Source organism: Gracilinanus agilis, chromosome X (assembly GCF_016433145.1).
Source record: "Gracilinanus agilis isolate LMUSP501 chromosome X, AgileGrace, whole genome shotgun sequence".
Taxonomy (NCBI): domain Eukaryota; kingdom Metazoa; phylum Chordata; class Mammalia; order Didelphimorphia; family Didelphidae; genus Gracilinanus; species Gracilinanus agilis.
In genome coordinates this window covers 19,671,510-19,694,606 of record NC_058136.1, presented here as the reverse complement: position 1 = coordinate 19,694,606, position 23,097 = coordinate 19,671,510, and the positions used below count along the sequence as shown (strand labels likewise).

At 47.4% G+C, this 23,097-nt stretch overlaps 2 protein-coding genes across 2 annotated transcripts in view; both read right to left on the bottom strand.

Moving 5' to 3' along the window:
* The window catches only part of LOC123253517 (transmembrane 9 superfamily member 2-like), a gene marked incomplete at its 5' end in the record, with an annotated part of 941,355 nt that overhangs the window by 320,181 nt on the left and 598,077 nt on the right, over positions 1-23,097 (bottom strand). The window lies entirely within an intron of this gene.
* Positions 479-16,860, bottom strand: CD40LG (CD40 ligand). Its single transcript, XM_044682732.1, has 5 exons — positions 16,705-16,860; positions 13,846-13,968; positions 6,936-6,978; positions 4,166-4,231; positions 479-846 (listed from the first exon to the last, which is right to left on the bottom strand). The coding sequence occupies exons 1-5, from the start codon at positions 16,858-16,860 to the stop codon at positions 479-481; spliced, it is 756 nt and encodes a 251-aa protein (XP_044538667.1).

Here is a 23,097-nt window from a genome sequence, read left to right as displayed (position 1 = left end):
TCTTTCTTTCTCTCTCTCTCTCTTTCTTTCTTTCTTTCTTTCTCTCACTCTCTCTCTCACACACACATACACACACACACACACACACACACACACACGTTCTCTATATCTCTGTGTGTCTCTCTTTCTTTCTTTTTCTTTTTCTGTCTGTCTCTGGCCTGTCTCTCACACTCACTCAGCCTTCTCTCTGTGGGGTTCTCTGGGTGTCTGCCTCAATGTCATGTGTTTTAAGCCATAGTCCCTTATACAGCAGGGACCATTTTTGTTTTGCTCTGGGAATTCCTTGGTATGGACAGCACTGCCTATGTGGGAGCACGTAATAAATAGTATTTGGTGAAAGAGAGTCCGAGGAATATAAATAGTCAAAGCCAGGAAAGCCCAGTCAGTTCCAAAGGGTTTGCTTTGAACTGCTTTTTTCTATGTGGCGAAGATTGATGACATCATCTTTGGCCACCAAATGAGGAGTTACATTTTTTTTTCACAATTTAAATAAGCCAAAATAGGTGAATCCTGGCCCGTGATGCACTTGGTTGGGATCAGTCACATTGATGAATACCGAAGCGCCTTGTTGCAGGTCAAATGTTCCTCCCAGGCGGATGGACTGATACCTACAAGGTTTAGAGGATGTGTGGATATTTGCTGCTCGGAGTAGGACTCTCTCCGATTCGCTTGATTTCAGGTTGAGGCTGACTATAAATGGAGCCTGACTGGAAGCTTCTCGGTTGGAACAAACGGTGACTTGGGAATAGAGATAGTAAAATCCTGAGCTCTGGACTGTCAGTTTGCCATCACTATAGGATAATGAGTCGCTCATGGTGTAATATCCTTTTCTGGCCCACTGGAGAACTGTGGAAGAAAGAGAAAACCAAGAGGTTCATTGGAATGCGCTTCACATTTCACATTCTGATGGCAAAGAAATGGAAGGTCGGGTGAGGTAATGGAAGATTGGGACCAGGACGGCTGCTGCCTGTTTATTATCTCTAGGCCTCAGTTTCCTCCTCTGTTAAAGGGGGACTAGAAGACCTCAAAAGTCTCTTCTAGCCTAAATCTGCTCTCATGCAAAGAAGATTCCCCCGAACACATGAAAAATAGAGTAGCTATCGCTGACGAGAGCCATTGGATTTTAGCGAGGCCTGGGGTCATGTAGAGGTATGTGACCACGGGACGAGGTATTTGACCTTGTGGTAACTGAGGCAGCTCTGCAACATCCCAAGTTACTGGTGAGGTGCCAGGCTGTAATGAAGGTGGGGGGTTCCATATGATAAAAATCTAAGCCTGGACCTGTGATTTCATCAATATGGGAGACTCCTAGGGAGGAACTTCCTTCTCCCGGTACAGATTGGCACCCATTAGACAGTTTCAAATTTTAGACAAGTGATTTTTCCAGGGTCATCCAGCCAGCATATATATGTATGTATGTATGCATGCATAGACACACACACACACACATATATATATATATATAAGTAGAGGAAAAATTTCCCCAGCAAATTACCCAAGGCCTCATGACTCCTTAAAAGCAAATCCCCAGATCCTACCATTAATCAACACCACGCTTCAGTTTGACAACATACAACATTTGTCAGCCTCAGCCCAGCAAGGCAAAAACTGATTTCTTCCTCCCTAATCATGCTGATGCAAAGCAGGCCTGCCTCCCACTGAGGGGACTAAAATTAGGAAAGGAAGTATGAAAATAGACTTGTCAAGTTCACCGTCTGTTTTGATCTCCCCTTGTAGTGGGCGCCACCGCCTTGCAAGCTTGGTGGTATGCAAAGCCTCTGTACTCTTGTGGCTGAGCCCAAGCACCCACCGGCAACAAGCCGTGCCATTTTCTCAACTCAGAGGCCGAGTGGGGTTCAAAGTGGCAGCTGTGTGTGCCAGATTTCCAATCTCAGCTCCCACAGAGAGTTCGATTGGCGGGGGTGGGGGCTTAGTGGGGAAGAACTTGAGATTGTGTTGGCTGAGAGGAGCTCCAACACACACAGGCACGCCTGCACACCACTGCCCCATTTTGGAGTGGGAGACCAGCTTTTGCATGTCATACTGAGACCCAAGAATCTGGGCGTTTTATACAGCTTTAAGTGTTGAGGGGAACAACTATTTTATTTTTTTAAGCTCTTACCTTTCACCTTAGAATCAATACTATGTATTGGTTCCAAGGCAGAAGAGCGGTAAGGGCTATGGAGCAAGGTAATGGGGGTTAGGTGACTTGCCCAGGGTCACACAGCTAGGAAGTGTCTGAGGCCAGATTTGAACCCAAGACCTCCTGTCTCTAGACCTGGCTCTCCATCCACTGAGCTACCCAGCTGCCCCTGGAACAACTAGTTTAGCTGGAAATCTTCAGGCCTTGCAGATCAGCCCTTCCTTAAGAGATATATCGCAACCAAACTGGCCCCAAATGTTGTTTATTTGGAATGATCTTTAAGGAGCAAAAAGTTCCTTCTCATCTGGACCATTTGCTAATGAATGAGCAGTAGAAAGTGGGATGGCTGATTTTTTGCTAGAATCTCATCTCCCAGTCTCTCCTCTGAACTGTGGGGTTCCTGTGGAACAGAATGACAAAAATCCCAGGCCTAATAGCTTACTCATCCAACAAGAGTTTTCTCAGGGAGCTACATCTAAAGATCAGGAAATACCATCTTTCAAATGGTGACTCTCATTTCTTTCAAACTTTCTAAAAAAATGATTTTTAAAAGGGGTAGCTACGTGGCTCAGTGGATCGAGAGCCAGGTCTAGAGATGGGAGGTCCTGGGTTCAAATCTGGCCTCAGACACTTCTTAGCTGGGTGACCCTGGGCAAGTCCCTTAACCCCCATTGCCTAGTCCCTACTGCTCTTCTGCCTCGGAACCAATACATAGTAGTGATTCTAAGGTGGAAGGTAAAGGTTTAAAAAATTAAAAAAAAAAACTTTCTCCATCACCCTTCCTCTATCAGGTGGTTTGGACCAGAACACAGATTGATGGTCTCATTTAGTAGCTAGAGAAAGTGAGGTTCTTAAGGTGGGAAATGACTCGCCCATTCTCATCCACCTAGTTAGTGGCAGAGTCCAATCCCTTTATGAGATACATAATGGAATTCTTGAAGAAAGTTGTTGTTAATGTCAGGCTTTCTGGTCATCTTTTGACATAAACACATTGGAATTTGCTTGATGACTTTAAATGGGTCCCTATCGTAAGATTGTAGATTTAGAGCTACAGAGCTCTCAGAAGCTATCCAGTTTAATGTCCTCATTTTGCTGAAGAGGAAATTAAGGCCTAGAGAGGGGAAGGGACTTGCCTAGGACCCCACAGGTAGCAAATGGCACAAGTGGGATTGGAATCCAGGTCCTCTGATTCCAAAGCCTCCAAGTGCCCTTTCTTTCATACCATGTGAAGGCCCAAGTTTTTAGGTTGATGCCCTCTCCTTTTTCTGTCAAAGGTTGACCCTCTGCTCTTGGGGGCACAACCTCCAATTGCATTTATATGGATCAGGGGTGGCAGCAATGGTAGAGATTTTATGTTTGGTGACTCTGTTTCCACTGTTTTATCAGATGTAAAGCATCCTCTAATGCCAGGTAGGTGCCACGTCCTGACTCAGGGAAAAAACCAAAACAAAACTAAGGCCCGCAATACCAGAAGAAAGTTTGTGGAAATACAATCATTCAGAGGTGAAAAGATCAGAACACATCATCTGTTCTACTTCACTGGAAAGTTTGACGCGTTACCATCTATTGATCTTTGGAGAGTGATTTTACCTTTAATTTCCCTGGGGCTGGCCAGAATGAGTCTGGGGTTTATTGTAGGGGCATCAACAGATGGAAAGAAGTGTCCCTCGGGGCCTGTTTTGATCAGTGTGAAGGCCATCCTTCATTTTTCAGACAGTAGAAGCTAAGGGGGGGGCACTGAGTGGTTCCTCTGAGATGAACAGACAATGATCCCTCCACCTAACACTGGGAGCAGGCAATGAAGGAGGAAGACTAGGGCCTTGAGTCACATCTCTTCAGTGTCTCAGGCTCCTCTGTGCTCAGGGCTCTCTTTCAAGACAGTGGGAACAGGGGGAACGGAAAGGTTTGTCAAGCCGACCCCAGAGACAGAGACCCATTGTTCTGTCAAAGCTAACCACTTTGGCTAACCAATGTGGAGATGACTCCAGTAGGAGTTGAATTTTTGCACTCTACAAGACTTACCGGCTGTGGGTTTACTGTTGCTGTTACTGGCCAGATGAGCTGCAATTGGTAGCTGCTTCTGATCTCCTGAAATGCAATAAAAGCCATGAGATGTGTCTGACACAAACATCCAACTGAGCTGAGATCACGTTTCAGTTTTCTCATTCAACTAAATTGCCTAAGCAAAGCAGGGAGGCGTGATTGACTGGATCACTTGGCCCAGAATTCTAATCCTGGGCCTCAGTAGGGCAAACAGTATTTCTCGTTTTGAAAAACTCTTACATTCTGTCTTAGAATCAATATTGTGTATTGGCAAAAAAGGTAGAAGGGAGGTAAGGGCTAGGCAATGGGGCTAAATGACTTGCCCAGAGTCACATACTTAGGAAGTGTTTGGGGCCAGATTTGAACCCAGAACTTTCCCATCTCCAGGCCTGGCCCTCTCTTCAGTGAGCCAACTATCTGCCGCCAGAAATGTAGTTTTAAAATGTGAATGATCTAAATGGACTGGCCAAGCTACTTAACCCTCCATTATACTTTTTTTTCTTATTACTTCTCTAATACATCAACAACGGTTATAATTTTCCTTTGAGGAATCAGTGATCCAAGTTCAGTGACTTAGCGATAGAAAAGAGACTTGGAGGCCATCTAAGCCACCCTGCCCCCCCCCCCAACTTAAAGAGACAAGGAGACTGAAGCCAAGAGAGATGAATGGAATCGAGCTCTTTACATATTAGTCTAAGTTCTCTGACTGACAAACGGCTACTGAGATTCATGGGCTCAGTTCTACCATGAGCCTAGCTCAGTTGGCCACCATTTGCCCCTATTTCCCATGTTTCTAATTGTCTCTTCTTGCCCATCCTGTGATTTTCTGGAGGGCAGAGATGATGCCCAGTGGGGTGGGTACCTCGCACATGGTAGGTACTATTTTGATTGAGTTTTGTTGACGAGTGAAAGATGGGAAGCATGCGACTGTCCCAGTTGTCCTGTGGCGTTCGAAGTGAAACGTAGAGCTAGAATTTAGTTCAATTCACTAAGCGCCTAGTAGTAAGCTAGGCATGATGCCAAGTGCTGGGACCACAATGACAAAAAAGTTCTAATGCGAGGGGTGCTATGATGGCGCACACCCAGATAAGGAAATAATGCTATTTTTTCTTTTAGTCCAGATCATTGATTTTATCAGCGTGGAGAAATCCGGGCATGGGAAACCCCTTTACTGATGCCAGGCAGCAGCTTGTCTATAGTCTTAGACTATTGCCTGGAGCAATGGAGGAGCTGAGTGACTTGTTTGGAGTCCCACGATTAGAACTTGCACTGGTGACTTCTGGACTCGAAGGCCAGCCTCTCTCTATCAGCTGTGTTATGCCACCTCCCAAATACAAGTATGAAACCTCCTCAGCGTCATTTGGGAAGTGGGAGAGAGGGCTACCACCTAGAGACAAACAGGAGGCCTTCTGCCAGGGCCTACGATCAGAGGTCCTGACCATCCCTGAAGCATGAATCTACTCTAAAAAGATCCCAGAGCTCCAGTAACACACGCTGCCTGTGGAGAACATCCGTTCTCTGGGGCAGAGGTAGGAGAGTTCACAGATTGAGAGCCAGAAGGGACAGGAGAAGCCATTTAGTCCAATGCCCTCTTTTCATAGATGAGGAAACTGAGGCCCCAAAGAGACCATTTGCCTAGGCCACACAGGTTATAAAGCTCCCCTGGAAGGAGCTACCTTGTTCTCTGAGGCAGAATGCCTGAGGGAGCTGTCCAGTACCAGTAGTTCTATGGACCCTCAAATGTTGCAGTGGCTAAGGTTGAGGGGAACTAATGAGCTCCTTGGCACTGGGGGTAACAGGAGCAGAGGCTGGATGACCCCTAGTCTTGGCCAGTCCTTCACCAGGGGAAGGCTGAGGAGGATGAGCTAGGCCTGGTCAGCAAAGAACTCTTCCAGGCCTACTGTTCTAGGCTTTCTAAGTGGAGGTTAAGTAGCAGGGCTCTTGCGGCTTGATTTCAGGCTCCATAAACCTTGGTTAGGAAATTTCCCGGTCATCCAGAGGGATGAAGAGCCAGGCGGATGGAGTCCTACACGCCATCCTCTCTGCTTCTTGGCTTCCTCCAAAGTACCACCCGGGCAACACCTCCCACTGAAGGCCTTTGCTCATCTCCTCGCTTGGCCATTCTCTCTCCAACTTGAAGTGATATTGCATTACTGCCTTGGGTATATTTTGGCTTTCCTTATCCATATGAATGTTTTGCCTCTCGGGGGAGTGGAATCTCTGGGAGGACAGGGCCTGTTTTCATCTTTGTTTTTATATCCTCAGCACCTGGCACGTGCCTAGCCCATAAAAAGGCCTTTTCAAAAAATGTTCAATTGGATCACTCTGGGCTGAGAGTTGGATCATGACATCATCGATTTGGAGGGTCTGTGGGATAGTGGGACTAGTCCAAGGACCTGGATTCAAATTCCGCCTCTAGTGATGAATGACTTTCTGCCCGTGTGACTTGGATAAATCATTGAACTTTTCTAGGCTTTGGTCTCTTTTTCTATAAAATGAGGGGGCTGGACACTATTGACCTCCAAGGCCCCTTCCATCCCGAAGCCTGCGAGGGTACAATCATTTCTGCAGTTTCCCTCCTCTAAAGTATGGAAATTGGACTAGATAGTTTCCTTTTTCCTCAGCCGTTGGCTAAGACTATATAGTCTAGGCTCCTCAAGCCCTTGAGTTCAGGGAGCTTTCCCCACCTTTCCACCCACTGCTCCTTTCCCTTTCGAAGTTCTCCCAGGAAATGTCCCAGACCACCTACCTTTCTGTTTCTCAAACACCTCCTTTGTGGGGCTCTCTTTAGGCTGAAACAAAAAAAACATCAAAGGTTACTGGGGCAGTGGAGGACCACTGGGCCTGAGGCGTCAATATTGGCCTTTTGTTCCCTTTGTCCCCCTCCCACCAGTGGACCTCCCGCTTCCTGAACTTTTCACTAATGTGCTTGTACATAGCTGGGAGTCTGTGGGCCAGGCTTCCCTTATTGTCTCGGGAGCCCAAGGAGTTGTCTAGAAAATGCCATTCCAGTTTTAAAAGCTCCCCAAGTACCTCCTCTATGAATTTCCCCTCCACTCACAAGTGATCAGACAATTAAAGTCTGATCATAGACTTTCCACCTGGCAAGGATTGATCAAAGAAGCCAACTGGTACAACCCCCTCATTTTACAGAATAGGAAACTGAGGCCCATGGAGAGAAAGGCTATGGTCCAAGCCCACCCAAATCTACCCAATAGGAAGAACTAGGATTCAAACCCAGGTTTTTTTTTTTGCCTCTACACGCAGTGTGGTCTTTCTCTCTCCTTGCGCAATATTTCTTCTAGCCCTTCATCTGGAACTTTCCTCTGCTACTGTCATAGTTAACCTTCCATCGTCTTTAGCTGTACCCACATCCTATTCCCCTGTTAAGCTGTAAGTTTCCTGAGGGCTGGGGCCAGATCATTTCTCATCTCTGTAGCCCTTATTGGGAGCCACTTGTGGCCTTGAAAAAAGTTGTGATGTGGCTCACTCCTAGGATATGGAACTCCCTGGATCTGACAGGTGACAAGGAATGGGAGAATCACTTCACACTTGGAGCTGGGCCTGACTGGAATCCCAGATGTGCATTTGGGGTTCTACTAGCTGCCAACAAGTGGTCTTTTTCTAGGGGCCACTGAAAAGATGGGAAACCTCGGGCTTGAGGAGTTGAATGACCAGTCTGGGGCCCTCTGAGAAGAGTGGGGCTAGAAACCAGGACAGAAATAAAAAGCAGCCAGGGACTAAGTTGCTCGACTTCTGTGGAAGCTGCCAGGGAGAGAACAGCAAATGATCTGCCCTCTTTTCCCGATACTGGACGGAATCTGTCATTAAGAGAGTTCTGTCACTGGCTGGCTTATATGAAATGTGTTTTTGCTGGTTCGGTAGATGGTTTCATTCAGGGCTCTGTACAAACACTCAGCCTGGTACCCTCTACCATTTGTTTCGCCTGCCTTTCCGGGCATACTTCGTGTGAATCCCCTTTATGAATTCTCTGCCCCAAACTGGCCGATGCCCATTTTTCACCTCTTGGCCTTGCATAGGCTGCTCTACCTCCTCACCTCCACTTGGAAGCATCTCTAGCTTGCTTTCTTCAAAGGGGACCTCAGCTTTACAGAAGGTCCTTCCTGGTCCCAGCTGTTGCTGGTACTCTCTTGTAGGAATATCCTTAGGAATTGTGGGTCTACAACTGGAAATAACTGAACTTTACTTCTTTCGACTAACCCTAGAAAACCAGACTATCCCTAACTATATTCCTACACTCTCCCTCTTGAATTTCTTATCTTTGTGTACGTTGCCCTCCTTCCCTCCCTCAGTAGACTCTATGCTCCTTGGAGGCAGGGGCTATTCTTGTCTTTTTACCTTTAGTGCCATGTAATAGGTGCTTAATATTTGCTCAATGGCTCAGAGCTGTAGAGCTAGAAGAGACCTCAGAGGTTATCTTGTTCACCCTCATTTTACCAAGGAAGAAACCGAGGCCCAGAGAGATCAAGTGACTTGCTGTAGGTCACACAGCTAGTTAGTGTCAGAGGCAGAATTTGAACACGGGGCCTCCGACTCCTAAAGGAGCACCCTTTTCTAAGTCTCCATGACTGTCTCCCACAGTTCTTGAAGTGAACTGAATTATTAATATATTTGAATTGGCACTATTATAATTATGTTCTAATTATGTAAACTATGGTAATTCGTTCCAGCCCAAAGGAAATATTGAGTGTAAATTTGAATAATACATCCACTTGTGGAAGATTCATTATTTCTCCTAATTGGGACTGAGCTGTAAACTCAACCAAACTGAACTGAACTGAAAGGAATCGAATTGAATTGAGTTGCCAGGGCCTAGGCTGTAAGTCACAAAGCTCAGGGTGCCGCCTGCCCCTTTAATTGCTTACATGTGCAGTTGAGTTTCAACTTTCCGTTGAAGCCGGAGAGTTTGGCACCATAAAAATGTGGTGACAGGAAAAAGTACACTCAAGACCCAATAAACAAACGACGGCTTAGTGCGTTTGCAAAAAAGCAGCAAAAAGGGGGTGGGGGTGGGGGTGGGGGTGATGATTGTGCCTGAGAGACTTTCTGGGTGAGCTGGGCATAGAACTTCAGCAACCCGGGGGGCCTGGCAGAGGTTGGTCCTTCTGCTCCTAGCCTCTCTGCTGAGTTGAGCGATTTCACCTCTGGCGCTCCATCCTTTTTCCACTCCCCCACCCCCTTGATGGATTACAAAAATGACCCCCCAAACTGTTGCCCCCAAGAAGAGCTCCTGTTGAGTCCTTCCCAATGTCTCCCAGGGGGGTATCGTGAGCCTCCTTGTCTCTGTGGAGAGAGCTTAGTCCCCTTTTCAAAAGATGCCAGACTCCAAGGAACAGCCTACTCCAGGGGGAAAGCTCTGAATTGGGAGGCCCAGAAGACCTGGGTTTGAATCTCAGCTCTGCTCCTTACTAGCAGTGTGAACTTGGACAAGTCACTTCTGTTTTCTGGGCCTTAATTTCTCATCTGTAAAAAGGGAAGGCCTGTAACTGAGAATCTTCGGTCCCTTCTAGTGCTGCATTTAGGAAACCTTTCTGGGCCTCAGACTTTTCAACTGTGAAATAACAGAGTCAGACTAGATGACTCCCAAGATCCCTTGTAACTCGAAATATGTGATGTCATAAAGTTTGCATGTGACGGGGGATGAAATTAGGAGGGAACAGGAGGTTCATCTGCTTGCCTCTACCTCTGTGGTCAACTTCCTACACGACAAGGAACCTGGGCCAATCTTTGCCACTACCTTGGCTCATCCCTCCCCTCCCCTCCCCAGCCTGCCACTGAGAGCCCTCTAAAGTGCAGACTTGAGAGAAGTTTTTGCCACCAGGAAAACAAACAGTGGCTCAGAAAATTCGCAAACTGGCCTTGGCCAGTGCCTGGCACACGTTTGGAATTGAATAAAGGTTCCTGGATAGACTGCTTGTCCGAGAAAACCAAAATGTCGTCTGGACTTTGGGCAAGAATACAGGAGCTGGAAAACAGAGTCGGGGAGAGAGGGAGGGAGAGAGAGAGAATGAGGGAAAGGAAGGAAGAAAGAGAAAGAGAGAAAAAGATTGATAGAAAAAGAAAGACAGAAGAAAGAGAAAAAGAAACAGGGAGAAAGAGAGTAAAAGAAAGAGAGACAAAAAGATTGAGAGACAAAGAAAGAGAAAAAGAAAGAGAGGGAGAAGAGAGAAAAAGAAAGAGGGAGAAAAAGAAAAAGAGAGGGAGAAGAAAGAATGGAAGGAAGAAAGAGGTCAGAGGATTTCCATTGGTGACTGGAAGTTTTAAAGGGTCATTGGGAAAAGTAGATTTGGTGTTTAACCATTCCAGCTTTGTGGCTGTCATGCCAGGAGCTATCATAGGCTTAAGTAGCCGGCCTCCTGAAGTGTAGATTGGGGCTGACACTTTGAAGCCAGCCAACTCAGGCAAGAGTTTAGAAGGGAAGTCCTGCCTGTGGTCTTCCTTACTTCCCTGCTGGGGTATTGGATTTTGGATGAAGCCTCATGTAGCCTGCATGAATTCAGGGCACAGCTTATTCCAGCGCCAGCCCAAAACCTCTCTGCCAAAAGGAGGGCAATCCTTTGGCAGATCCAGCCACGGAGATACTATGTGTGTTATTCAGCAGGGGTTTTGGGTTTTGTTTGGGGGGGAGCCGCTTTTGCCAAGTATTTTTCCCTCATTCATTTCATAATTTGTGGAATGTCTAAACTGAGGAAGACCTACGAGATTGTGATCCAGGGCCCATCTTCTGTTACGGGGCTGCCAGACACTAAGAAGCAATGTTGTACAAAGGAAAAAGCCTGACCCCAAGGCCCCGAGGAGCAGGGTTCAAATTTTAGCTGCGTGACATTGGGCAAGGCATTTTAGAGTTCTGCACCTCAGTTTCCTCATTTGTAAAATGAAGGTAAGAACCTTTATAGTACCTCCCCCTCCCCAGGGGTACTGTGAAGTAAAAGAACCTACGTGCTCTTGAGATCCTTCAGCTGTCACTTTTGAAATCCCCCTCTCTAGCCCAGAGACAAGGAGTAACTTGCCTGCCATCAAATAAGTAGTGAGTGGTCAGGTCAGGGCTAGAAGGCAGATGGTGTGCTTCTTATGTAGCTCAGTGGCCCTTTCTAAGACACTCCTGGTCCTCCCACTACCCTCAGCTGCTGCCTGGGAATGTTGTCTTCAGAAGATGCCAAAATAGTCCCGTGGTTTGGAGGGAGCTGAAAGTCTCCAATCCAGTTCAGTCTGGTCCAGTGAGCATTGATTAAGCACCCAGGCCATACAGGGAAATGTGCAGTGAGTGCATTGACCAGACAAAGACTCCCATCAGCCCCTGCCCTTGAGGGTCTTCCAGTTGATGCCTAAACATAGGCTCACGGGGGCTTCTTTTGGATTCCTGTGACCACTCCATACACACACACACACACACACACACACACACACACACACACACACACACATGCATGGGATGGGGGTGGTGTCAAAGCCCACCCATCTGCTACCCTACAAGCGCTTTACCTGTGCAAACTGTGACCTACTTAATGACCAGAGAGGGACCTTCCAGATACCTCATGGAAGTTTAGGGCACAGGTTACTGTGCCAGAGCCCTGGAAGAAGGGGAGGAAGGGAGGTGGGAGTCAGCTGAAAAGGAGGGAAGAGATGCTTCAGTGAGATCCACTGTAGTCCCTTCCTAGCCGAGAGGGTTCCCGGACTCTCCCCCCCGCCAGGGATAGATCTTGGGTCTCTGCTGTGTCCCTGCCCTAAATCTAGGCTACTCCCGAGGTCCCAGTCCCTCATGGACACCTTCACAGACACTGTCTAAATTTCTGGTGGACAGGTGACATGAAACATGTCCAATGATAGCCCACAGGCACCTAGGTCTAAAGCTGGAAGGGCCCTCAGAGGCCACCTGGTCTAACCCCCTCATTTTACTGATGAGAAACTGAAGCCTGGGAAAAGAAAGTGATTGGCCCAGGGTCACACGTGCAGTGAACTCGAACACACACACAGAACTTGAACTAAGGTCCACTGGCTCCAAATGCAACATTCTTTTCATTGCACGAGCTTCATTGAATACAGAGCAGAGACTATGATATGGTATCCTTAAGCCTATTCGAGTAGGTCAAATTAACCTTCTCTTCAGGGCCAACAGTGTTGGCACCCTGGGGAAGAGTGCTGAATTTGGGGTGACAAGACCCAAGATAGAATTCTGGCACTGCCTCCAGCTATCCATGTGACCGTGGTCAAGTCATATCACCTCTTTGGGCCTCAGTTTCCTCATCTGTAACATGAACTGGTTGGACTCAATGACTTCTGAGGTCTTTCCAACTCTAAAGCTTTTGAGTAGATTAGGCAAAATCCTATGTGATGAACCACTGACAAAGGGCTTCCTCCTTCTCTACCACTGATGCCCTCAGCTCAGCCCTCTATACCATCCCCACGCAGCTTGAAATTCTGCCAGTAGGCCTAGACATTTATTATTTTGGATCTCAATGCCCTTTTCTCTGTCATTAGAGGACAGAGCTAGGAACCGTAGGGGGAAGTTGCCAAGAGGCATATTTTGATCTGATGTCAGGAAAGGCTTCCTTACAACAAGAGATGACCTAAAATGGCCCGGGCTGCTTCAGAGCTTCTGGGGCTTCCCTCCTTGGAGGACTTTGAGGCCCTCCAGACACCCAGGTATGGCAGACTGGGCATTCCTTGGCAGGTACAGGCTGGGAGAGACAGCCTCTAAGGTCCATTCTAACTCTAACCCCATCATGAGCTGATCCCTTGGAAATCCACCAAGACAGCTAACTAGAGAGAGAGGGGAGAGCTCGACATCCTAGGCCAGTGGGACTCATGTAGGCATCTCAGTCCTCCTGGGGAATGAAGTCCATTTGGAGGCGCTGTCAGGGACACTGGTCTCCTCCTGGCATGGACTGAATTCACTCCCTGGTTTTGCCAAGGCCAGACCTTGTGTGGCTACTGTGTGGGGATTTTTTTTTCTCACTAGTAGATCATAGATTTGGAGGAGCCTGGGCCCCTACAGGTCCTCTAGTCCAGTGGTGCCAAAGAAGCCACTTCCGAGTGCAGTCAGAACCAAAATAAAATGTGCTTAGGAAATACTTAACGAAATAAGGGAAAATATAATAGAACAGAGATAATGCCGATATGTGGTTTTCTAAGTCAATATGAAGCCTGGCGGGGATCCCTTCAGTGGTCTCTGTTTCTCTTTGGGTATGATGCCACACTATTCTAGTACAACGGAGGCCCAGAGAATAAAAGGGGCAAGGGTTTGAGCCAGGCTCAGAACCAAGACCTCTTATGTCCAGAATTTTGATGCTTCACAATGTTTCCTACGTCAGTTTTGCCTCTCTTGTGGCGGTCGCTTGGTATTCATTTAAAACTGAGATGATTAAGTGTGGCGGATTGGAATGAACCCTGAACTTAGTTTGAAGATCTGGGTTTGAGTCCTGGCTTTGGTAGGTACTAGCCAGGTGACCTTGGACTACAAATCCTAGTTGTGCTATTTATTAGGTAGATGACCTTGGGCAAATCACTTAACTTCTATAAAATGAGAAGTTGGACTAGACAGCCCCTAAGGTCCATGTCTTCTCTAGCTCTTAGAACCAAGTTCCTTAGACCCACACAGACCGGACGGTAAAGTCTATCCCACGTATGTAAGGGTTTACCTGAAGGAGCTTCTGACAAAAGGTTTGGATTTCCTGGCAGTTCAGCTTGGAGGAGTCTTTTTGGTTGCATTCCTGTAGTATCGTTAACGCAGAGTTTGCTTGCTGGCACCTCTCCTTCTGTACCTGGTTGTGGAAGAGCAGGGATATGAAACCCATGAGGCCGAGAGGGCACCCAGGGGACGGAATTTCAACACGTGGGCTCCTATTCCCCACCACGGGGCTTTGGGAAAAAAGGAAGTTGGTGGTGAGGAGGGGGTGATGCCTACAAAATTCCAAATAGTGATGGCAGGGGATACCCGGCTTTCAGGGAATTGGAAGGCTTCGATCGTTCACAAATTTTCCTTCAGTAAAGTGTTACGGGATAACCGGCATATTATCGGGACCGAGGCAGAAATCACAACTTGGCTAAAAAAAAAAGGCACCCCCCAAAGCACTGTCTCAATAATTGTTATATTCCAGCCACGCTTGAGCATTTGGCTCTTGGGAAAAGCATAATTTCACGAAGTTTGCTCACATTTTAACAAAGCTGAGAGACTATGGGGGTGGTTAATTTTATTGAGCTACTTTTTTTCTCTTTTATTCTTTGTTACAAAGGATAGCTCGCTGGGGAGGAGAGGGAAAGGGGGCTAGATGAGTAAATGAAAGTGACGAAAAAACCCCACATATTATCAATAAGGATCTGAGAGGCCATCTAGTCCAACCCTTTTATTTTACAGATGAGGAAACTGAGGCCCAGACAGGTTGACCGTACAGCAAGGATCAGAGACAGGCTTTTTAGACTCCAAGTCCAATACTTTATCTGCCGGGCCAGATACCAACAACTTTGAAACTTGATGGAAAATTTTCATCTAAAAATATTGTCACCTAAAAATAGATCCTAACGATTCATGTGTCTCAGGAGACTTAAATATATGGAATTTAAGCTGGCTAATTCCTTTACTGTATACTATTGGGCCATGTTGAGACTGTCTCATGAGTTAGGCATCGCCAAAGACTCCCTCTCCTTATAGTCATCTTTTGGGCAATGAGCTTATTTTTTCACACTCCGCTAGGTTGGTCCTCAGGCAGCAGACATAGTGTGTCACCGAGCCTGGACACCAGGCCCAGTTCTTCTCAGCTTGGTAGAGCTTGCCAAAGCTTGAGCTCCATTGACAGCACCTCCAAGCACCCAAGGATCATCTCTACACCAAGATGAGCCATCTTAAGGGGACTAGCATTTCAGCTGTCTGGCTAGACGTGAGCGCTAAAGGAAAGATGTGGCTACCTGGGTGCGAGGGGTCCTTCCCCTCCAGAGCCAGGAGAGTGACCAGACGCTTGGCTGACAAAGGCCGCTGGGCTGCCAACCCAAACTCAAAGCTTCCCTAGCACTCCTTGCCAGTAGGATATCGAGCCTCAAGGGCCCTAATCATTGCTTCCAACACGCAAGACACCTCTTGCCTTTTTCTAGGGCCGCCAGTATGCCCGCTCGGCTATGGCGATGGCAAGCTTCACAACGTAGGGACGACAGACGGACAGATGAAGAATTCAGCGGCCCAGATCTTCTACTTACATATTAGAAAATCCAGATTCTTAGAAGCATCCACACGAATAATTGTGTGGATTGCCCCTCTTTCATTGACATAAGTGATATCCTCTAGATCCAGCCTATATTGCCTGTCAGGGAGAGTGGCAGCTATATGTGTGGAAACAAAATGCATCTTCCCAGTTATCATTTCTTAAGAATGCAAATTGGCCTGCTCTCTTCCCCTACTACTCCATGTTTCTGAATCTGGGTATTGAAGGACATGGACCAACCTAAGATGAGCAATGGAGGACAATGGGGAGAATGCTGGCTGGCTTTGGAAATCAGGAGACTTGTGTTAAAGCCATGGTGGCAGCGCCATTCGGGTCCCAACCTCACCCTCTCTAAAGTGGGGATGATAATCCTGTCACCGAGGGGAAGTTTAACCTACAAAGAAGACCTGAATAGAAATCCTCTTTAGCACACATCCTAGCTGTACGGCCGTGGGCAAGTTACTTAGCCTCTCAGAATACCCAAGATACCTCTCTTAAGACTATAAATTGCAGGGGGCAGCTGGGTGGCTCAGCGGATTGAGAGCCAGCTCTAGAGATGGGAGGTCCTGGGTTCCAATCTGGCCTCAGACACTTCCTAACTGTGTGACCCTGGCCAAGTCACTTATCCCCCATTGCCTAGCCCTTACTGCTCTTCTGCCTTGGAGTCAATATGCAGTATTGATTCTAAGATGGAAGGGTTAAAAAAAAGACTAGAAATTGCAGACCAGTTGTTGATCTGAAGCAGTGGACCGAATTCCATGGCAATGACTATTCCTGATCTAGCCGAAATCAGAAGCGGGGGCCAGAAATTAAAAAATGCTCACACTTCTTATCTCCCAGGGCCGGGAGAAGTTCTTTGTAAACTTAGTTGGGCCTTGGAAATAGAAGCTATTTTTCAGAGGAAAAAAATCAATTTGCTACCTTATCACAAAATGATTCCACAAAGAATACCTTTTAATTAGCGACAGAATATTCTTGTCGTCTCGCGTCTGTGCTAATTGAAAATAGGATGAAATATCCAGTTGACATGAGCCTATCCATTGCTAATGAGGTGCTCTATTGTACACTGCAAGGGAAAAACTCTCAAAAGTGACTTTTCTTTGCATGAAACTTTCTGAAAGGAACAAGAATCTGAAGGACAAGAAATCCTTGATGAGGCAGCCAAACGTGGAGAAGATTATCTCCCTCTGACTTCCACTCTTTCCCCTCTTTGGAGTTGATGTTCAAGTCAAACACTTAAAACTCAAAATGTCAAGCCAAGAGAAACGAGCAAGCCAATGGGTCAAGCCTCGTGGTCAGTCTTACCTCATCCAGCTTCTTGTGAAAGTAGACGCCGAAAAACGCCGTCCCAATAATCTGAGCAATGACAAAGAGAGTAAGTAAACACACGACGATTTTCATCGTGGCCGCAGGGGCCGTATTCCCGGCTGGGGGAGCAGGTGGGCTGTATGGTTCATTCATGCTTCAGTCAAGTCGAAATGCTATCTATCTTCTGACAGAGAAGCTTGCAGAAGCAGCATTAGAAGGCTGGCTTACTTGCTACCCTACTCAGGATTAGTTAAGAGCACACAATCATCTCAGCCCACACTTCCTGGAAAATGTGCTTCGTGGTGTTCTCTCCCAGCAAAAAAGTTACGTAAAGGGTTGGTTTTTTTTTTTTTTGGTCACTGCACCCATATCGTTCACTTCCAGGCTTTCCCCCCTTGGGTGGCAAAGAAGAGACGAGTTGCTTCTTCCATCTATTCATTCGTGCCTTGAAACGTTCAAAGCTTTAGTAGCCGATGGCAGTATTTTCCTATGGCAAGACTCGATTGGTCTTGGTTTGTCAGTTTCAAGGAAAATGACAAAGATTGACCGGCTTCAATTTTCGGTCTTACTAATGTGTCTCCGGTTTATGGAAAAGAAAACAGGTCTAGGAAAAAAAAAGATTGGATCGATTTGACTACTCGAGAACCGGCTGGCTAATTGCTCCTCAAATACGATCGAGGCTACCTGGGCCAGGGCTGCCCATCCCAAAGCAAGGCAGAGGCCTCGAAACTCTGATTTATTTTGGCTTCGTACAGTTCAATGCCTCCCTCCCCCCCCCCTCAAAAAAAAACCTCAACCGAAAGGCCGAGAGAAAGAGAGAATGTAAAGTTTCTCCAAGGGAATTAGACCCAAAATTTGTTGTTAAGGGGAAAGGAGAAACTTTAATCTGACCTAGCCAAACTAGTTATCCACCAGGAGCAAATCCATCAGATAATGATTCTTCCCCTCTCCATCAGCTTTCGCTTGCTTGGTGGGCCAGAACGAGATCGCCGGGTCTGGTCCCGGCTCTACTTCTAATTTGATGCGTGACCTTGTGCAAGTCACCTTTCCTGTTTTCATTTAAGGAATAGAAATAATAACCCCCACCTCACCCATCTCCCCAAGTTCTTGTGAGACTCGAATATGAGAAAACGTGAACGAACTTTGGATAAAATATTAAATATTAAACCAACTTATGAGAGGCAGCATGGTATTGTAGGCAAGGCTGGCCTAAGAACCAAGTTCCACTTGAAGTTAAGCCTTGCTTCTGACATGTATTGGCTGTGTTGCCCTGGACAAGTCACTTAACTTCTAAGTGTTCTAGACTCTACTCTCCAAAACTCTTAAGTTGCAGAAAAGACGGTGACTTGCATTTTGGTAGAGGGAGTTTTCTTCCTGGGAGCTCCCTACACCAATGAATTGCCACATCCAGGCCCTATTTCCTGTCCCGTCACTTGCTAGAATCTCCTCATTAGATTGGAAGCTCCTTGAGGGTAGGGACTGCCATAGGACCTGGCCCATAGTAGACACTTTAGTAAATGTTTGTGGAATTTCACCGACTTGCTCTAATTTTACTCTCCTGAATCATCCGGATTTTCTCTAAGCATGGCACGACCCGAACTTGCCAAATAAATGCCAACACTTCACTTTGTAGTGAGACAACCCACTCCCACTGCAGCCCCAAAAGGATCAGCAGCAAATTACTTAGATGTCAAGAAATCCACTTTTCTAAATGCTATTTGCATTCTCTTCCCACAAAGTATTCACGGTTAAAGAAACTCTTGAAATGTTCTGTGACAGGCAGAAGGCATCAAGAGACTCGTGTTTGGCCAGAGACCACAATGAAAAGTTTGTTTCTGTAATTAATTCCAAATTGTTTTGAAAGAAAACAATGTCAGAGGCAGCAGTGATCAGATATGCACACCGCCAGTAGACTCAGCATCAGCTCATCACCACCCACGCCCCAGCATCCTGTCCTGTGTGTGCAGCAAACAGCTAGTCGCAAATCGGCTCCCATGCAAACAGCACAATTTTATCAGAGCTGGACATCTCCTTTCTTTGACAAGATGATTTCATTCCATTGAGGGAAGGTGCTCATGGGAACCTCATCGCAAAAATGGCTGCTGGGCCAGACGCCAGCTCCTCAGGCCGGGCCCCTAGGGCCGAGCACTTGGGATGTGGCAAGCAAGGATAACCTTGGCTGGCATGCCCAAAGGTCACGGGGAAAAAGGCAGCGGGGCAGCCCAGGGCCCAGGCTGCATTCTTGTAGACCCAAGCAAGGAAACCTTGGCTCTGCCAGCAATGGGAAAGGGAGAGCTGGCTTCTCTCTGTGGCTTTCCAGTCATCCAAGGAATAAGGTGATTTGGTTTGAGTTTTTTCTTTTTCAGCCTTGGGACCACAGACTCCGGCCCCTGCCCCCCAAGCCCGATAAGAGTCCTCCAGGAAGTTGTGTAACTAGGGTAGGGTCGTTGGGATTTTGCCCCAGAACAGGGAAATCTATAGGGTGCTAAAAGTGGCTATCTTACAGCATTTAGAAACCACTGAATTTGACACCTCATTAGCGATAAGTGTTGGTGTAATAAGGAAGCCATCCGACAACGATTCCTCCCCCTCTGGTGGTCAGGGGCCGCCATCCTGCCCAACTGTCTTTCCCCCTGGGGTGTCTTGGGATCTCTCTGTTCCCTCTATACAAATGACCAGTCATAGCTCTGAGCCCAGGTCCTTATCACCATCTGGCTCTGCACAATCTCTTGTTACTAGAGTGAGGGAAAGAGCATTGACTTTGGAGTCGGAGGACCTACGTTGAAATCCAGCCTCGGGAGAGTCAGTTAGCTTCTCTGGGGGGCACCCTCTTCAGATGGTAAAAGACGAGGGAATGGCTTTAGCTGGCTTCTGAGGCCCCTGGCAGCGCTAGGGCCGTGACCCTGAGAATTTGGGGGCACAAAATTCTACACAAGTGGCCAAATCTAGGTATTCAGCTTAGTCACTGAACCTCATTTGGGGTATAAGGCTGGCCATTACCCGAGGATGGCCGTCTCCTCTCCCTGGTCTCTGGGGAATCTCAATCTTTTTTTGAAACCCTCATCTTCTTTTTAGTAATAGCTCTAAGACCGAAGAGCAAGGGCTAGGGACTTGCCCAGAGTTACACAGCTAGAAAGTATCCAAGGTCAGATTTGAACTCAGGTCCTCCTGATTCTAGGCCTGGCACTCTACCCACTGTGCCACCTAGCTTCCCTCCATTCTTTCTTATGGGACTTGAGGTCCAGCTAGCTGCTTTTCTAGGCTCTCCATCTAAACACCCTTCAAAACAAGCCTCCCCCACTCTAGCCTTCACTGTCTACACGAGAACGTTTTCTTCACTCTCTCCTGTTGACTAAGTACTAAAAGCCCTTTAAAAACCAACAATAGTGACAACTCATACGAGTCCTTTCCTTGATTAAACTTTGTCTTTTATGCCTTCTGGGAGTCTCACGAGCTACCAGGGCTGGTTCCCTGTTGTTCTGCCTCCAACAGCTCTTAGTTGTTATCAAATCAGGATCTTCAAAATCCACATTTGTCCCAGCAGGCATTGAGGGTCAGGAAAGAACAGAGGAAATCCACCTCTGCTCGAAGATGTTGATTTTCTGGGGCAAAGACCCAATCACTCTTTCTTAGTTTCAGCTCTGGGAGGGAGACAGACAAAAGAACTCTGGAGCTAAGAGTTTCGAGCCTCAGGCACCTTCCAGGCCCAGTTCTATCCCAAAGTTCTCCACTCTCTGGGTCTATTTTCCCATCTGTAAAATGATGGGAATTGGACTAAGTCTCTAAAATAGGGAAAGATCCTGGAGTCAAAGGAGCTGGGTTCAAATGTTGCCTCTGTGTGACCTTGGACAGGTCACTTAACTTTCTTGGGTTTCCTCATCTATAAAAAAATGAGAGGGTTGAATGAACTGACCCCTGAGGTCTCTTCTATATCCAGGATAGTAGGATCACTAAAGTCTGATTCTAGTTTGAACATTCAACAATGATCACTTTAACAATATAGGGACCTTAGAGGCCATCTAGTCCATCCCCTTCATTTTAGAGATGACAGAACTAAGGCCCAGGGAGGGGAGGGGACTTGCTTGATTGTCTCACAGAGGATCAACAATCTAGAACTGGAAAGGACCTCAGAATCCATCTAGTCCATAGAGAAGAGAGGTAACTGAGACCCAGAGAGGAGATATGGCTTGCCCCAGGCCACACAGTTGTCAAGTGGCATTTCTTCTGGAACTCCAAATCCTCTTTCTACTATGCCACATTGTCTTGAAATATAGATATAGTGCTAGGCCTTAGGTAGAATGCCAGATCTAGAGTCAGGAAGACAAAGTTCAAATCTTATCTCAGATACTTACTAGCTGTGTGACCCTGGGCAAGTCATTTCACCTCTGACTGCCTCTGTTTCCTCATCTGTAAAATGGGGCTCATACTAGGACCCACCTTCCAAGGTTGTTGTAAGGATCAAATAAGATGATAATTGCAAAGCCCTGAGCACAATGCCTGGTATGTGAGGGACACACAGACAGACATATGGGGACACACAGACAGACAAGGTACACACAGACAGACAAGGGACACACGGACAGACTGATGGGGACACACAGACAGAGGGGACACACAGATAGACAAGGGACACACTGATGGGGACACACGGACAGGCAGAGGGGACACATGGACAGACAGGGGACACACAGACAGAGGGGACACACGGACAGACGGAGGGGACACATGGACAGACCAATGGGAACACACAGATAGACAGGGGACACACGGACAGACAGAAGGGACACATAGACAGAGGGGATACACAGACAGAGAGAGGGGACACAAGGACAGAGGGGACACATGGACAGACATGGGACACATGGACAGACTGATGGGGACACAAGGACAGACAGAGGGGACAGTCAGATGGGATTCACGGACAGACAGAGGGGACACACGGACAGATAGAAGGGACACACAGACAGAGAGGACACAAGGACAGACAGGGACACACAAATAGACAGGGGACACACGGACAGACCAATGGGGATACATGGAGAGACAGAGGGGACACATGGACAGACCAGTGGGAATACACGGACAGACAGAGGGGACACATGGACAGACCGATGGGGATACACAGACAGACAGAGGGGATACACGGACAGACAGGGGACAGACAGAGGACACACGGACAGACCGATGGGGACACACGGACAGACCAATGGGGACACACGGATAGACCGATGGGGACACACAGACAGACAGGGGACACACAGACAGAGGGGACATATGGACAGACAGGGGACACACAGATAGGAGACAGACATATGGATACACATGGACAGACAGAGGGGACACACGGATAGACAGGGGACACACAGACTGACGGGGACACATGGACAAACAGAGGAGGACAGACAGACAGGGGACACATGCACAGATGGGGACACACAGACAGACATATGGGGACACATGGACAGACATGGGGACACACAGACAGACAAGGGACAGAAAGAGAGGAGACACACAGACAGACAGGGGACACACAGATAGATGAGGTACACACAGATGGGCACATGGATGGAAACAGGAGGGACACAGAGGCAGATGGGACATGTGGATACACACAGAAACAGGTTTTGAACAATCATACATGTATAACCCAGTTGAGCTGCTTGTCAGATTCTGGAGGGGGGAGGTTAGATCACGAATCATGGAACCATGGAAAAATATTCTAAATTTAAAAGGGGGGGAAGGAAGACAAAGAAGTTGTTGCCGGCGTGTGGCCGCTACACATGTTCCAGCTTCTTGGAGCCACAGCCAAGAGCTGGGTAAAAGGCAGGCACCAAAGTGGATTGAGCAACCCCGAGAAGAGCTGGGCAAACCCTCCCTGAGGGGTCCCAACATTCCTGGAGCCCCTCTAGACTCCAGGCTAAAACAATAAGGTTCCATTGGGTTTCATCACTGGGAGAGCCCTGGTGCTGGACGGAGAGATGCAGCTTTGTGGCAGGAGCCATCTGGGCCCCTAAGAAGGCACGAGGTAGTTTTCAAGTATGATCCAACCTTAGCTAGTCTTCCTATGGCAGGATTCGAACCCCTGTCTCAAGATGCCAAGTTCATTACCCTTTTTACTACATCATGCTTCCTGACCAGCACGTGACTACAGAGGCCTCTTCCCTCTCTTGGGAGCTCTATCCCTGAGCATATTTAAGTAAAGGGGTTGCGGCTTAGCAGCTCCCTCTCTGTGCCATGTGGCAGCCAGACAATTCTCCAGGGAACAGTGGGTAGGGAATCCTAGAAGAGGAAGGAAGAAAAAGGAATGAGGAGTGAGAAGGGCAGGAAGAAAGGGGCGGGGAATGACCATCTTCCCTACCTTTCCTTATCTCACTGCCATAACTGTATCCC

Excerpts from the sequence above, each read along its gene's own strand:
- CD40LG (XM_044682732.1), bottom strand. The coding sequence starts at position 16,860 with ATGAATGAACCATACAGCCCACCTGCTCCCCCAGCCGGGAATACGGCC. Across the intron at positions 6,979-13,845 it reads TTTGTCAGAAGCTCCTTCAG|CCTAAAGAGAGCCCCACAAA; the intron begins GTAAACCCTTAC and ends TTTTTGTTTCAG. Across the intron at positions 847-4,165 it reads CAACAGTAAACCCACAGCCG|TTCTCCAGTGGGCCAGAAAA; the intron begins GTAAGTCTTGTA and ends TTTCTTCCACAG.